The sequence below is a fragment of the Chiloscyllium plagiosum genome, unplaced genomic scaffold (genome assembly GCF_037043375.1).
Source record: "Chiloscyllium plagiosum isolate Xiang-an unplaced genomic scaffold, Cpla_swu_hap1 HiC_scaffold_12, whole genome shotgun sequence".
Classification (NCBI taxonomy): Eukaryota; Metazoa; Chordata; class Chondrichthyes; order Orectolobiformes; family Hemiscylliidae; genus Chiloscyllium; species Chiloscyllium plagiosum.
Genome location: NW_028270150.1, coordinates 59,109,027 through 59,126,775, shown reverse-complemented (window position 1 = coordinate 59,126,775; position 17,749 = coordinate 59,109,027). Strand labels below are relative to the sequence as shown.

General features: G+C 36.7%; 1 protein-coding gene across 1 annotated transcript in view; it reads left to right on the top strand.

Moving 5' to 3' along the window:
* nsun3 (NOP2/Sun RNA methyltransferase 3) overlaps nt 1-16,984 on the top strand; it is a 35,669-nt gene extending 18,685 nt beyond the window's left edge. The window contains exons 5-7 of the mRNA XM_043700792.2: nt 1,234-1,355; nt 12,074-12,347; nt 14,212-16,984. Of these exons, the coding sequence (XP_043556727.2) occupies nt 1,234-1,355; nt 12,074-12,335 (384 nt within the window). The 3' untranslated portion in view covers nt 12,336-12,347; nt 14,212-16,984. The remainder of the gene's footprint in view (nt 1-1,233; nt 1,356-12,073; nt 12,348-14,211) is intronic.
* Nucleotides 16,985-17,749: the final 765 nt, after the last annotated feature.

Sequence of the window (17,749 nt, the reverse complement as noted above, 5' to 3'; positions counted from 1 at the left end):
CATGAAATTAATTTCTTTAAATTTCACAACATTGTATATTCTTAGTACTGAAGATCCAGTACACCTACGCAGGCCCTTACAGCCTTTTCATAATTGTATTTGTTGTTTGTTAGCATATCATTTTAACAATGTTAAGGTACTCAACCTCAGTGATTAGACTACTCAATTTCATGTCAACGGGTGAATTAAGTCAGACTGCTAGACTTTGTCACCAAATGAGTTGAGTTCAGCATTGTTGTATGTTGAACTTTGTGCAAGTCACAGCAGCATTTGTGCTTTTGGTGAATATGTCATGCGTGTCCCAAGAGGTTTGCTGTTTATTGTCAGGAGAAAAAAGAACCTTGTTGTCCCAATAGAGAACCTATCAGCAACAGATCAGTGGTTCAATTCCCTAAATACCTTAGCTTGCATTCAACTCATATGACATATTTCTGAGTAAATGCTTCACTATCTGAGATGAGGTTTGAAATTGTTCTTCCTTTCTCACATTTTACCCAAGATTATAGAGCCCTCTACAGTTTTTTTTTCGAGTACTTTTTATTTGGTATGTCAGCTCTCTGTCTGATGTAAGTCTTTTATCTAGGTCAGCATATTCACTCTTTGACAAATTATGAGACATGTTGCATCCTGAGACACCTTGAGGTAGTGTTGTTACGGTGAGTATTTAAAAACTTGGTAATTCAGAAAATAATTTTCAGTGATTCTTTACTTAGAAATCATTTTCTTTCTGCTGGATTTCTTTGACTTTTGAAGTGGTGCTGGGGTTATTTAGGTGCAATGAAATAAAAAAAAAGCCTAATCATTTCTTTGGTATGCTGAAAGTGCAGTTGCTGTTATTTAGGTGAACTGTGCAGGCAGTCAGTTCATTGTGAAATCTCACAAACAGTGGATTAATGAAACGGTCAAAGAAGAAAGTTGACTGGGTCAACCAGCTGACTGCCTTCCTGCTCCATATCAAATGGTGCTGTAGATTGATTTGATTCACCCAAACAGGCAGACAGGACATCAGGTAATCATCTCAGTTAAAAACTGAAACCACTGCTGTCCACAATACTGCCAGTTAACAGCATGAATTACATGCTGAAATTTGCCATGATGCTTGAAAACAGTGCATGAGAATTTGGGTTGGGATGCTGATAACTAGGCCAAGTTTATATTCAACTGGAAGTGCAAAGGGATTTTGATAAAAGAATCTCAGTCTGTTTTTTTTTACTACTTTGTTTGCTTTCTTAGGTGCTTGTGGATGCGCCATGTTCAAATGATCGAAGTTGGCTTTTCTCCTCTGATGTCCTTCAGGCTTGCATGAGGATTACAGAGAGGCCTAATCTACCAGTTTTGCAAGGGCAGTTACTCAGGTATGGGACGATAACCTTAAAGCCCATCTGTTTATGTTTTACATTTAATTTAAATAGATTTCCATGAGCAAGTAGTCAATCTATTGAAACAGACTCTCGAGAGAGAGAGATATTGGAAGCAGTTAGTATTGATTAATTCAAAAATAAATTGGATTTATTTGAAAATGATATGTTGGGATACGATATGAGTTATTCGAGACATGATGTGTGGTAGGTGTAGCATGCTTGCAGAGCAGAAAAGTTGACTTTGGACCTATGGTTCCCAAAACTACTCCACCACAGGGCTTTTGCTTTTGTTGCATCACTTTCTGTTGTAGACTAATCAATGACTATAAGTAGTGAACATCTCCTTTGTCATTACTGGGAGAAGAAGGCAATCTAGATGGACTCTGGCTTTTTTTTATCATCAAGCAACTCCTGTGTTCCTTTGGTAAACCAGTAGCCAATCTTGACCTTACCTAAGCTTTCACTACGAGAGACAATGGTATGCCCTGTTTGTTCTCTTTTGTTTTCAGGATACGATGCACTGTAGGTTCACACTGTAGGTAGCTTATTATTTTACCATATAATATTTGTCTTAATTTAGAATGTAGGAACATTATTTAATACTGGTGAATAATGTGGCCAGTTACTCAAATTGTGCATGCCTTTTTTTTAAACTCTAGAGCTTCATTTAATTTCACAAATGTGCAGAGTTCAGATTAAAAATTTCTGCCAAAATGAATGATGATTATAACACTTTAGATTCTTATATAAACTCATAATTATACTGCTATTTTAATTCTGGTGATGGGAAGAAGGTAATTTTGTTCCAGAAATACCTCTAATAGCCATAGGATGATTTTATTCCTTTTCTTGGCACTTCGTTCTTTTTACATTTTCAGTAGTGTGTGAATATACAAATGAGGGAGAAAAGATCAAATGGTCCATGAAGCCAATCCCACGTAGTTGTGGTGCCTTAGTCATCGTGATATCGCCATGTTACACTCACCAAAGTGAGAGGCAGATTTTGTTTATTGTTTCTTGTTGATTTGTTCTAATTCAGTTACTCACAATGGGATACTTGCAGTATGTCATTTACACAGTGTAACTAGAATAAGGCGAAATAAGTAGAGATATTTTGTAAAGTGATCTTTTTCAAGATGTTTAACTAACAATAGCACTAAGTCTAGATTTTGCAAATTAAATAGGGAAAGCTAGCACTGTTACATGCAAATTGCAAAGCATCGATCACTGACTACATATGTAGTTAAAGGTGGAAGGCAGAAAGTTGCTGTCTCGGGTAACCTTCGAAAGCTCCATGATAATTATACAACCAGAAAATTGACGCACATTGAATGGAGTGACGTTCCTGTGCATGTCTCACAGAAATTAATTGAATTTACCAAAATATTAGACTATCTATTCCAGAGGAACTACTCTCTCAGCTGCCTGATAATTGTTAATTGCTAACAAATGACTTATCTGACTCTGAAAATAAACTTTTCAAAAATTCAGCTAATGATTGGATAATAAACAAAACAATATTTTTACTTTATCTATGTCTGTTTTTCTCATTCATTCTAGTTACTTTTCCCTCTTTGTTTTTACATGTTTTACATGATTTGAAAATGTAATTGTGTTTTCACATTTGTTAAATCAGACTCTGCAGTACCCTTTGATGATTATCTCAACTCTGTGTCCCAGTCTCCCTCCAGCAAGAAATTGCGCCACTCTGTCATTTCAAAGCTCCAGTCATTTCAGTAATTAGTTCAGGACTTTTTAGCCTTGGTTTTAGATTGTGTATTCTCCCTGACCGATCTTATACAGTGGTTTTAATTAACCTGTTCAGATGTGTTAGGGGTCACCTTTGGATCAGCTTGGAATTGAACTCTGGCTCAAAGACAGGGACGCTACTACTCTGCCACCAGAGCCACTTGCATACTCGACTCCTCTGGTTCCAAATTAATTTGTTGTTATATGTTTATATTCAGCTGCAGATTTAAGATCTGATACTCAGTCAGAATATAAATGGTCTTCCAAAACCCTTCTCTAAAGTCACATCACTTGTTCCCTCCATTCATCTTCAAAAGTCTCTAGAAAACCAAATCTTGCCTTCAGTTCTCCCCCATCTGTAATTGGTGATTGGTTTACTTTGTGTGAGGCATGCTATGTAAATGCAGTTTGTTGTCATTTTTTTGTTCCAAGGGGTAAGTGACTTACACTTCCTTTGGACTGTCGTTATAGAAGTAATCAAACAAAATGTGATTAAAGACTTTGCTGTGATTTTCAAATTGGCTTAATTGTCCCATCCCTAATTTGCCTCCTAAAATAAATTGTCTTTTTTTTAAACTTGAAATTAACATTATAAAGGCTAAATGAAGAGCACCTGAGTACATAAATCCATTATTAAATATGGCTTAGGAAGACATTATATTAGGTGTGACGTGTGCCAGTTTTCAGGTGCCAGATTTAAGAAAAAACTGGCTATTGTACATTTTTCTTTGCTTGACCAATCTCTTTCCTGTAATGCCCACATGATTTACCAAATAGACCTAATGTATCATGACTTTTCAAATGGCTTTATAGTTACCCGTCTTTAGAAAGAAAATGGAACAAACTGACTTTGTTTTGTAAATCAATTTGTCATTAGCAGAATTGAGTTAACGTGTTCATACTTTACACGTAAAATTGCCTGCAGAAATTATTGATAGAAATGTACAACTAGTTAATTGATAACAGTCTTGGAGCTGCAATCCTCAGCTAATATCAATTAACTAATTGTACAATCTATCAGTAGGATCTGCCTATTTCAGCATTACCTACTACTTGGTTTCTCTAGCACAAGCCACAAATTTAAATCAATAAATTATGGAATCAGTGCATAGTCTGTTGACCCTAGACGACTCTTCCAAAGAGTAATGCAGTTTGTCCTACTCTCTGAATTCTTGGAAGATAGTATTGTATAGCACAAAAGGAAACTGATTGGCACATTGTCTATGTGAATACATTAAACTAAGCAGAAGTGCAGGTTTGATCAGAGACTGCAGTAGGTTTGCCACGAAGCCAAATTCAACTCTATTTTATATATTCTGACTCAGTGAGGACAACTCTGTGATGCCAAGCTTTGAAAAACAATGAGGAGGAAATAATTCCGACAAGCCTTTGATTTTACTTTTGGATAGTATCATTGTCAGCCAGCACAGAAAATGCCCTTGGGCCTGTCGAGTTTGTGCTGACCTATCTGCTCTACACAAATGTTTGGCATTGTGTTATTTAGTGGTTAAAATGTGTAGTAGCTTGTAATATTTAACCAAGGTGGTGGTCATGGCTTTTGTTATTATATACTTTATATATATGCTCTATTATATGATAAGATGCTTAGGGGCCCTTGAAAGGTAGTATGAAAAAGTTCAGCGAGGTTTAATAAGAAAGTTTATGACATGAAGCAATAATCAATAAAATATGACAATCGTACAGTGTGCTACTCCAGGCAATGTTTTAATGATCAATCATGTTACTAGTAGGAAATGTAAAGCTTTTGGAATGATCTCACTAGAACTGACAATGTAATTTTCAGTCTCCAGACACCATGTTGACTGATTTGACTCCTAATTGCACAACGAGATGGCTGTTAAGATGAGTAAAATATTTAAGCAACTGATGATACTGCTTTGAACTAGGAGTATCGTTTTGTTTTTCACATGGCAAGCTATATCAAACTCATCTGGTCTGTATTCAGTTAAGTTCAAAGAAGAAAATCAGATAGATTCTATAAATCTTGGTGGTGGTTGGGGGAAAAGAGAGACAATCCATCCTGTCTTTCTGCAGCCCAGTGAGCAATGCAAACAAAGTTTTGAAAGGATCCTAAGTTTGAAACTCGTCACTGATTGATAGTTGAACTCACTTATTCTCTGCAAGCAAGCTAAGCCGCTTTGCAACAATGCTTTGCGAGCACTTAATGTGCAATCTTTGAGAATTGTTTTTATCTTTGAGAATCTGTTATCTACATGTGTGTACTGTGGATATTTCTGTCATTTGTAGAATGAGATGAATGTTTATGTAGTTTTTATTGGAAACCTTTACAAATCAAAATGACTGTGTATAAAAGCAATACCCCTGATCATGCAATGATCCAAGATGAAATGTTTCCTCCTTTATGAGAGTTTGGGTTAATGCTCCTTAATTGTCAGCTTGTCCGATAATAGGATGATGTGGTGTTCTTAAATATTGCATCTCAATATTTCTGGAGCAGCAACTAAACACGTGTGTTTGGCCTCCAGCTCACCATTTTGATGAGAAAATGGAGCAAAGTATATCACTAAATAAAATGCAACATTTTGAGTATGTAAAGGAATTTGACATTAATTTCTATTTTGATATGAACACAAGCTTATTATTGCATCTCATGTGCTGTTCATGTGTGCATTCTTCTCTTTCTGTAGATCAGCTGTTGATCACCAACAAAGCAGTTGGTTTAAACATATGATTTAACAAAACAATATTTCGCAGTTCATTCCAACTAATTATACATTGCTGCTTTATCAGTAAAATAAATTTAGCTAACTTTTCCAGATACAAGTAAACATTGCTGAACTTTTTTTTTGTCTATTGTTGATTACTCCACCCGTTGAATATTTTCTGACTTCTAAGCCTCGACGCCTTCTCAATTCTGTGTCAAACATTGGCCAACTGCTAATTAAAAGTGTCACTTTGAATAGAGAATCTGAACTCTTACCTGATGTCCAGAAATCCTCCCCCCATCTCCCCCAAAGCCAGCCTGTCCATAGGAACCATATCATGACACTGCCTGTTGGTCTTTCTAGACTGTGCTAATGGATCCATCCATCCACATAGTTGCAAAACAATATGGTAGCAAGAATAATTGCAATTTTTAAGTACTTCACCTCAAATCTCAGTGAATAAACTTAGTGCCCCAGTTTACTTTTTTTTAGAAAATAATTCATTCTTTTGTACTAAACTTGTGTTCTTATCAAAATAGAAATTAATGTCAAATTCCTTTCCATACTCAAAATGTTGAATTTTATTTAGTGATATACTTTGCTCCATTTTCTCGTCAAAATGGTGAGCTGGAGGCCAAACACATGTGTTTAGTTGCTGCTCCAGAAACAGGATGATTGATTAGTTTTCATGGTACTCTATTATATGATAAGATGCTTATGGGTCCTCAAAAGGTAGTATGAAAAAGTTCAGGGAGGTTTAGTAAGAAGGATTATGGCATGAAACAATAACCAATAATCTGCAAACTAATTGAAATTACGTAGGCCTGGAAATTTGGTACTCTGTTTCTGAACATCTCACCTGTTAAGGGCTTCTAGCCCACAGACTAGTAGGGAGAAGAACGCAGCAGTGGATTTTTTTTTTGTCTGTGATCTCCTGACCATGTAGAAGACGTAATGGTATGAGCCTGATAGCTCCATGTGCCAATGTTTAGGTAAGAAATTGTATGAGATTTGGCAGAGAGATGATGAGACTCTACATTACAGTTATCAGAATGTGTTTGAGGTCAGTTAAGAGTATTTCCAGGATCTATGTTATTGTTGGGAGAATCTGGGATTGTGATTTTGATTTGGGAAGGGGATTTAGGAGACAATACCAGGAGAAGATCAATAGTCGACCCTGGAGTTTGACATTGGGAGTGACTTTGAAAATGATGATCTAGGAGCAAGGATTAAGATGACCACCCTTTCTTTCATGCAATGCATTGGTTTTCCCAGAAGTGATTGGCACTGGTTCAAGCTGCTTCTGGCATAAGCTAGAGTTCTACAAGCAAGTAGGTGCAGATGGTAGGCCACAAACATATGCAGACAAGCTGCTTTGTACTTCTGACCAGGCTAAAGGACATCTCTTGTTTAGTTGTGATCAAAATGGCAGCTGGCATGGTTCACACTAGAATTGTGTCCATGTGGTATGGATGCTATTTTGGATGCACAGTGGCATTTGTAAAACTAAAAACAAGGGTGAATTTCAAACTCATTTTCCAGACTTTTTTGCTGCTTTAATTCATTAAAGCTGGTATATGGTAGAATCATTGGTAGTAGTTTACAGTCAATAGTCTACATCTGTGCATTACTTTCTAGATTTATCAAACTGTATTAATATATACCTTTGTTTATTGAATAAGAATGACTAAATGTTGTACTTCATTTTATACACATCAGAATTTCTTTGCTGCTGTAGTGAATAAATTGGCAGTTTGCATTTTAAATAATTTGCACATTTACTGAACTTCAGTGAGATCACAGGAAGCATGCCGAAAATAGATTGATAAAAATTATTTAAATGGAGGTGCTAATGCAGAAGTGGTGAGAATTCTATCATTTCATGTTGTCTCAAGTGAATTCAGATGCACAGTCCATATTCTGTAAGAAGGAAATTGATTGGGTTAAATGGCAATTTTAACAATACGATTGTGCTTTCGGCACTTCTGAGTAATATGGTCTTTATTAGAGTAAGTGATAAATATTGTGCAGTTGAATTTTGTGCTCAGATCAGATAATTTTAAATGCTCTCTTGCATATTTGCCCTTTGCCATCAGGTGGCGCTGCTGATGTAGTTTACAGATATTTTGTTCCTAAATAATTAGGAAGATAAAAACCGAGCTGAAAATGTGTTGCTGAAAAAGCGCAGCAGGTCAGGCAGCATCCAAGGAACAGGAGAATCGACGTTTCGGGCATAAGCCCTTCTTCAGGAATGAGGGGCTTATGCCCGAAATGTCGATTCTCCTGTTCCTTGGATGCTCCCTGACCTGCTGCGCTTTTCCAGCAACATATTTTCAGCTCTGATCTCCAGCATCTGCAGTCCTCACTTTCTCCTCGAAGATAAAAACCGATCAAACCAACATATTGTGGTAGTTTGAATTTTGTATAACTAAACCCGTAGCATTTTGTAACAATGACAGAAATTAAAAAGATATAAAAATTATTGAGAATAAATGCCAATTTTCTATTGGTTTGGACATCCTTTTTTATTTTTTTGGGCAAATTGGATATCATAACACTGCTGCCTTACGGTGCCAGGGACCCAGGTTCAATTCTCGCCTCAGGCAACTGTCTGCGTAGAGTTTGCACATTCTCCCTGTGTCTGTGTGAGTTTCCTCCCATTGTCCAAAGATGTGCAGGTTAGGTAAATTGGCCATGCTAAATTGTCCCTACTGTTAGGTGCATTAGTCAGGGGTAAATGTAGGGGAATGGGTCTGGGTGGGTTGCTCTTCAGAGAGTCTGTGTGGACTTGTTGGGCTGAAGGGCCTGTTTCCACACTGTAGGGAATCTAATCTAATCTACTGACATTTTCAGTTATATTCTTACCAGATTTTGGAAGGTAAACTCAGCAGTCAGGGTGACTATTGATAAGTTCATCGAAAGATGGAAACTTTGTATCAGCTTATGTGTCCACTTCTCATTCCTTTTCTTATGAATAGAATAATTGATCATTTAACCAATCGTAGTTCAGTTACTTAACTCCATTGAAATAGTACTGCTGTGATTGAGTACTGATGAATATCTGCTTTTCATTATTAATAGAAAGCTGGAGGTGTCATTTTAGAGACAATTTTTATCTGATACCATGATTTTTTTGTTAATTATTCCAGTCAATTATTGTGACCAACTGATGTATCTATTTGACAAAAAAAAAACAAATCATTTGATATTAATGCATTAAGTTGCCTGCATTTAGTGAAAATGACTCAATGACCATAATTAGTGTGTGGTCAAATTTAAAGCAAGTAATTTCTTTCTGAATTTCATTTTTCAGTAAATTAGCTCTGCTTTACAATTATTCACAATACACAATCATCATGCATTTCTAAATAATAATTGTGCAAACCGGGATTTATTTTAGATTAGAAGTACCATGCTGAAATAGATTTTTTTTAAAAATCTCCTTGAATCACTAAATCAATCAACTGGACTCTAATATATATATATATATATTGAAATTTTGCTGCTTGATGTGTATGAAAAAGAAAACATTTGCTACCGTTCACCTCCTAATTTGTGGCATACAAGGCAGCATACTTTGGTGCAGCTAAATGCCTGATAGTGATGCTGAGGCAGTCACCTTTTACTGGAAACTGCTTTCCGATCCATAATGCATATCCTTATTGAATCAACGCTTTCTTTATTGACTTAACGGCTGCCATCCGTTTCTCAGAAACTCATGATTCCAGTAACCCATTTAGAAGAGGCACACCATATTTTAGAATTATATAAATCAAGATTTAAATAGACAGGTGCTCACTAAATACTGCCAAATGTCACAGTTTCTTGTAATGTCAATTTTTAAAAGCTTTTCAGATGATTATCACTCCACTGCTAATGACACAAATTGAATTAGGAAATGGGGTCAATTGCATTTAAAACCTATTTAGATAACACTTCCCACCAAGGTGATATTTTTACCTGTCAGCAAAATGTGTTACTGCCTTAAAAAGTCAGTGATGTGTATTTAATGTGTTGCAGTATTGTTATGGTAAATATTTTTATTTTATGTTTTAATTGATTATAAATCAAATAAATATTGCTTCAAAACTGTTACAAAATGAAAAACTGTAGTTAAAAATGATTTCATTTATACCTTAAAAAATAATGCTGATAGCAGCCAAGAGTTTGGATTTGGGTCAAGACCTTGGCATTGGATTCAGTGTAGATCCTAACATTATTCTGTGTTGTAAACAGACACTTGGCTATGAGTTTCAAAAGACTGGTCCATTAGTGGCTTGAGGGCAAGATTGACATCCAATTAAGTAAGTTCAATTAGAGTACTTAGTTACTGAGTACAGCTAGACACAGAATGAGAGTTTGGGAATTTGTGTGAAGAAGAAGATGCCAGCCACTTCTCAATAATCACTTTATAAAGAAACTTCTTTAAAGAGCATAAGAACAGCATGATAGCAAATTTCACAAGTGTTTGCGGCTCGAGATGGCAGCAACTGAATTCTTAGAAAATCAGTGTGATCTCAAAGGTAAACAGGCAGTTGATTAATAAGTGAGTATTTTTCTTATTTATCCTCCAAAATTTTAGTAATTTTGTTTTTGTAAGATTTTATTAGTGATACTATTAGTAGTAACGCTTACCAATTTGGCAGAGTGTGTTTCCTACAGGTGTTAACTGGAATTTCAATTGGGTTAACTTGTACATTTATTGTAATGAGAAAGCATGCACACCTAGGACTAGAGACAATTAAAATTGAAATAGTAAAAATAATTGAATGTTTAAAAATGGCAAGCAGGTGATGCATGGCATTTATAGAATGGAGGAGTTTGTAACCACCTGTATCAATGTGTTGTCATGGACACTGAGCACTGTTGATTGTTGGCCACATGCTTCCTCCTTGATCAGAGAGGGGGTCTTCTCTCACTTCCCCTTCCTGCCCCAATTCCTTTCCCATTCATGGCCTTCAGACTTCTTTCTCTCTTTCCCTCTCAGACACAGTCGGAACCACTTTCCCTGCACTGGATTCATTTGGGTAAGCTATGGGCTGTGGAGCATAGTCCATAGAATCTGGCAACGGAGTCAACAATTTAAGGAATTTAAGGACTTTATAGTTTTTAGGGCCAGCTGTGACATTTCAGGGAAGATTTACTCAAGATTATTCACTCATTGTCCCTGTTTATTTTGTGTAATTCAGTTTTTAAACTGTTGCTTTAAATTATTTAACATCTGAAATAAAATACTGCACAGAGAAGTGGGTAGGGCAGAGTAACTGAATCCACAAGTAGGTTGCTTTACATTGAGTACTTTCATCAAACAACTTTATAAAGACTCAGCTTTAAAAAACATTACAACAAGTAGGAATGCCCAGTACTAGCTCCACTTAAGATTTTAAGTCACTGATAACTTGTCTTCGATAGAGCATTGTTGAGGCAGCACCCAGAGTGCCGTGTATGGTACTGGACACTATACCTACAGAAGGATGGAAGCAGTTCAGAAACATTTACTAGACTAATAACTGGAATGAGTGAATTGCTTTATGTAGAAAAGCTAGACAGGCTTGGCTTCTATTGTCTGGGGAACAATAGAGTCAGAGGTGACTTAATTGAAACCTATGAAGTCCTTGAGGGGACTTGACCAGGTATTGAAAGGATGTTTCTTCTTGTTGGAGAATCTCAAGCTAGGGGTTATAGTTTTTATAAATAAGGGGATGTCCACTTAAACAGTGATGATGAAATATTTTCATTGAGGGTTGAGAGTCTTTGTCATTCCTTTCCTCAAAAGGCAGAGGATGCAGAACCTTTAAATTTTATTTTAAGGCAGGGTTAATAAGTGCTTGGTAACCAAGAGAACAAAAGATTAGTAGGATATATGGGAATGTAGAATCGAGGTTAAAGTCAGATCAGCCATGATTATTTTGACTGGTGGAACCAAGTGGCTGAACCTTGTTTCTTATCTGTATGTTCTGTTCTTCTGAGGTATTTTTACTTTTACAGAATTAGGGTTCACTTAAAAGTTCATATTATACACTTGCTGCCATAAGTGACCATTTTTTTGTTTCAGAAACAATGTTCATTGCTTGAGGCTGATACTGAAACTCGGACTGATTGAGGGTGCAGAACGCTGCAACTTGAAACCTATGTCAGAGTACTATTCCACAGAGATGCTGCATTGTCAAAGTTACTTTGCAGTCCGGTTATAAAAATAAACAAGATACATTTTTCAACTTGCTGCTCTGTGTCTGATGGAAGTGACCTAACTGTCTCTTTACTGGTGACTTACAGGTCAGCTCTTGAGGCATTGCGTCCTGGAGGGACAGTGGTTTATTCTACATGCACACTGTCTCGAGCAGAAAATGATGATGTTGTGGCCTCTGTCTTGAATTCTTATGACAACGTTCAGGCTGTGGATTTAACAGGCTTGGCAAGTTCCCTCGCTCATAACTTCACGTTTGCTGAAGGTGTACAGTATGGACTGTTAATTGTGCCAGAAAAAGGAAGAGTCTGGGGGCCAATGTATGTCAGCAAATTGCACAAGTTACATTGATTTGCAATAAAGGTACAAATATTTAAAATGAATGGGTTTGTATGGTAATTGTGATCTTAGCAGGCTGCTTTCTTGTGGCTTTGGACACTTATGAATCCAGTTTCTATAAATTGAACAGTTGTAAAATGGTAAAGCTCAGAAATATTTCAATTGTGTGACATATTTGAACTGTGAGAATTGTTGGAATGTATTCATTTTGAGCCCTTTAACTCTTTAAGAAGCTTTTGAGTTGACTGTGTAGCCAAATAATTGGCATAAAACCAAAACAAAGTGCTGGAAATAAGCAGTAGGTCAGGTAGAATTCATGAAGAGAACATGTTAATGTTTCAAGTCCATGGTCAAGGTCATTGACCTGAATAGTTGACTCTGTTTCTCTCCATAAATTCTATCTGACCCACTGAGTGTTTCCAACAGTTTGATTTCCAGCTTCCACAATATCTTGTCTGTGTTTTTTTTTAATTAAGTGACATGTCTTGCTTATGTTACTGTACTCTGCACCTTCAATATTTATTTTATGTTTTTCTCTCCGGTAGACAGAATCTTTTACTAAAGGGAAACAATAAAGATATACTTGTAACTAAAGAAGTAAATAACCACAAGGAATAAATAAAAATAGCGCAGTAAAGTTTTCTATGCATCTGAATGACTTTGTTTTGTTGAAGATTCATTTCTGTCTGAGAATCCCTGAGCATGAGTTAAGGGGAAATCATCAGAACCATCGTTCTCAACTTAACACTCAAGATAATAGAATCATAGAACCCCTACAGCGTGGAAGCAGGCCATTCAGCACGTTGAGTCCACACCGACCCTCCGAAGAGCATCCCACCCAGACACACATCCCTACCCTATCCAATCCGTACAACCATGCATTTTCCATGATTAACACACCTAGCCTGGACACTTTGGAAAATTTAGCACTGCCAATCCACCTAAACTGTACATCTTTGGACTGAGAGGAAACCAGAACACCTGGAGGAAACCCAAACGTGGGGAGAATGTAACTCCACATAGACAGTCACCCAAGGCTGGAATCAAACCTGGGTCCCTCATGCAGTGAAGCAGCAGTGCTAACCACTGAACCACTATTTTGCCTCAATTTCCAGTTTCAATATTTAGGGGCTCAGTGGTTAGCTGTTCTGTCTCACAGCGCCAGGAATCCGTGTTCGATTCCAGCCTTAGGCGACTGTCTGTGTGGATTTTGCATATTCTCCCCATGTCTGCGTATGTTTCCTCCGGGTGCTCCGGTTTCCTCCCACAATCTAAAAATGTGCAGGTTAGGTGAATTGGCCATGCTAAATAGCCCATACTGTTCAACAATGTGTAGCTTAGGGGCATTAGTCAGGGTAAATGTAGAATAGTAGGGGAATGGGTGTGGATGGGATACTCTTCAGAGGGTTGTTGTGGACTTGTTGGGCCCAGTGGCCTGTTTCCGCACTGTAGGGATTCTCTGATTTCTATGATCTAAGGATCAATTCATGTGAATACGATTGGCTGCAAAACTGGCCGTTCATGTAGCATGCTAAAATATGCACTTTGTAAGCCTGCCTTATTTTTCACTGGTGTGCCAATAAGGGAGTTAAGAAAAAATCTTCCGTCTTCACTCTCCAGGGAACCTATTTTAGAATGAGGTATACCTTTTGTAGGTTTATATGTAATCTCAGAAGGTGGTTAGAATGTGAACTCCAGCAATGTAAGTAAAACTTGAGGATTCAATGCTAGCTGATGATCAATGGCTGTCAACTTTAGTTGAAGGGAATTGGCAAGTACAGATACTGCGAATGGAAGAACTGAAAGAACAATGGGTTAGAGAGAGTTGTCTTGTTTAGTAATCGTTTTAAATGTGTCTAACAAATATTTTATTTACATTTATACCCAGGACTCGAGAACTTCCCTCTAAGCACAAGATGAGAGCTGAACATAGATACTGCAAAGAAGAAAACTCTCCAATTGTAATGATTCTCAGAGGAGTAGTTGTATTATATACTGAAACAATTTACATCATCTGTCTGACTTTTTCCGTTGAAGAGCTCCAACTGAAGGTTAATGTAAATATGGCATAACCTGAAAGGAGAGCACCATTTGGAAAGAGACTCTGAATACAAAGGCCAAAATGTCGCTATACATTTAAGTGGATTTTTGTTAAATATTGCTGCTAATTAAATAAATATTATCTGATAATTAAATGAAGATGCATATTGCATTATCTTTATTTATATTGTTCTTCAGCTTGTGCCAAATAAACCACTAAGTAGATGGGCAATCAAAGTTTTTTTAAAAATCTTGTTTTTCTCCATACCAACAATATACTTATTTAACTCCCTGTAATGGATGAAACCCTCACAAGTATTATTTCCCAGAACCAACAGAGGGACTGGAGAGAATTGTTTTACCAAGATCCTTAAAGTTGGTTTTGATGGTGTGCATCCCTCCTTCCACACCATAGCATTGATTCTTTGATATATTTCTGATCAATCAACAACAGGGAGGCATTGTTTTCCCAGTTTCAAAAATAAGCCAGTCCTTCTTTGCATATTAGTAGGAAAAGATAAATTTCTGGAGAAGGTAAATGACTCTGAAACTTTGTACAAACAAAAATGTCTCTACGTTCTGAAACAGCAAGCTTCTAATCATTGCTTGCATGTGAAGATCTGTATTAACACCTTTTACCTCTTGCAGCTAGACAGAATTAAACTATAATATTATTTTGCATATATTAGCCCTATTTTGTTTGAGTCCAGTATCTATTAGTATGATTAGGGGCCATTGATGAAAAACTGCTATTGACTTGCCAGTCTTACTGTATCATCACGACAACTGGTGCAAAAAATGGAAATGACACCAATGTATATACAAAATTGTTGGACAGAAAATGAGTTGACCCATCTAGCATGTCTGATGCTGATGTAATGCCTATGCATTCCACTTCAGATGCTCCTGATTCAGCCAGAGCGATATAATCTGAGAATGGTGCTGAGGTTTAAACTGGTAGAGAGCAGAACAAATGTTGTTTCTGAGTTTGGTGTCCCTGAATATGGAGCACTTGATACTGACACCATGTGCTATTCCCCCACTGAATGTAAGCAAAACCACTTTCACTGGTTTTGTAATTTTGAAAAATTAAGGGCATCTCTTTGAGCTGAAAATGACCTTTTATACATTTCAAGTATTTAAGCTAGGTGCTGTGCACTAACTTGTAAATAATACAGTCCACTGTCATCAAGCTGTAGCAATTGCAAATGAGCAAGAAACAACAGTACACCACCTGGCCCTTTGAACCTGTCATTCATGAAGGTGATCTGATATTAACCTCAACTCCACATTTCCTCATAACTCTGATGATCTTTTCCATCTATTCAGCAGCCATTCCTTTGCAATTGCAATATTATCCATTTCCTCGCATATAACGGTTTCTGTGTCCATTTGTTTTCTTTCCTCCCTCAATCTCTCCTCCTCCCTTTCATCTCCAATGTCCCCCCCCCCCCCGGCTTAATTTTTACGATCTCCATCTCAACCGAATGTACTTCTTTAATTCCCCTTGAGGAAAACATTGCCAATCTGAACATAGATATGTCATAGGAGGAAATATTTAGTGGTGGGGAGAGGACTAGGAATGCAGATGGAAATAACAGTTGGAAGTTATAGTGCAATGGCATTTAAAATTAATTGGAAATATTGATTCAGTAGTACAACTCATGATAGGCACTGGCCATTCCAATTTGAGGTAATGGCATTTAATTGATTGGTGATTGGTCTCTGAACATCTGGTTGGTTATCAGTCCCATTGATGAAATACAATAAATGACAATTGCAAAGTGTTTACAATAAGTAAAGCTTTAGTTGCTATTATATGGTTGCAGCAACAGAATGAATTATGGCTTTTCTATGATAAACATTTTTCAGAACACTGCTGTCTTTAGTAATCATACAAGGAAAAGCCAGACTGGAAGCAGCGGTGCTTGCCCTATCAACCTCACGACACATCTTGACAATGTAGCCCCAGTCTTGAAGTTTGAAGACTGCTTTGCAGTGATCTTAGTGACATTTCCATTTTCATGCTTTTGAGAGCTGACATTGCAGAACTAGGGTTGTTTGTGCTGTGAAGTTTTATTCACAGAGGACTAATTGGAAGCTGCCACTGTTGATTCCATTTCAACTTCTAGCAGTTGCTGAAAAGAGGTGATATTTCTGTTTATTCTCACTGGCTGTTTGACTCCAGGTGACCAGAGGTGAGGGTTCTGCAGTATACTTGCAATAAATTGTGGTGTTATGATCAGGAGTGTCACAATCTGTAAATGACAAAATGCTGTCATTGTTATTCTTTCATTGTTAATATATTACTTTAACAATTTACATAACTATTTATTTTCCTGAAATGTACTTAGAAAGGTGCTTTGAGACAAATACATTGTTTATATTGTCTAGAATCAGGATCATTTAGAAAGGAATACCCTTGAAAGGAAGAAAAGTATTTTCTATGAATTTGCTAAAAATATATTTTAACAATTTTAAATATTCTATCCTGCTTTTATTGCAACCTCAATCAGCTTGTTTGTTTTTAGTGCACTACTTTTCAGCTCTCATCTACAGCTGTGAAGCTATCTTTTCAAATGTAAGTTGATCTCTTTTAAATCAAATAAACAAAGACATGAATCGTTTTTCATTTCGTGTATCATAATTACCAGGATATATGTATTAGACGTCATTGCAAATAAGATGTGATTTTCCTCACTGGAAGGCATCCATTGTTTCAAATTGTGGTTCATCTTGTTTGTGAGTCAACTCACAGCATAAAATGCAGTACTGGTCTCTTTATATTGGATAGATCTTTCATTGATTGAACTAATGTCCCTTCTTTTCACCGGAACCTATGGCAGTAAAGAAGTTTTCACATATGAAATGTAATGAATAAATAAAGGTAAAGTCTGATTTGATTTCATTTACAAAAGGAACCAATTTATATCAATTTTTCTTAAGTACAAATTGGAAATCTAAAACAAACAGAATACTGAAACAATTCAGGTCTGACAGAAACCATGAAGAGAGAAACCAAATTAATGTTTTGACTCTGGTATGCCTTCAGAACTGAGAGATGTTGGAGAATTTTTTAATACTTTTGACACAGATGGAGGAGGAGCAAAGGAACAGATGGTGTGAAGCCTAGCACAAAAGTCAAATGGGTTGGTGATGAAAGAAAGAGAAAGACAAAATATTGTGAATGGGAGAGGATGGTATTTGAAAGAAAAACAAACTGCTGGTGAAACTCAGCAGGTCTGGCAGCATCTGTGGGAAGAAAGCAGAGTGATTATTTCAAATCTGGTGGTAACTCTTTACAATTGGTCCTATATACTAAGAGGAAAATAGAAAGAATCAAGGCAAGACAGTGGGGAGAACGTAAGAAAAATGGAGAACAGACT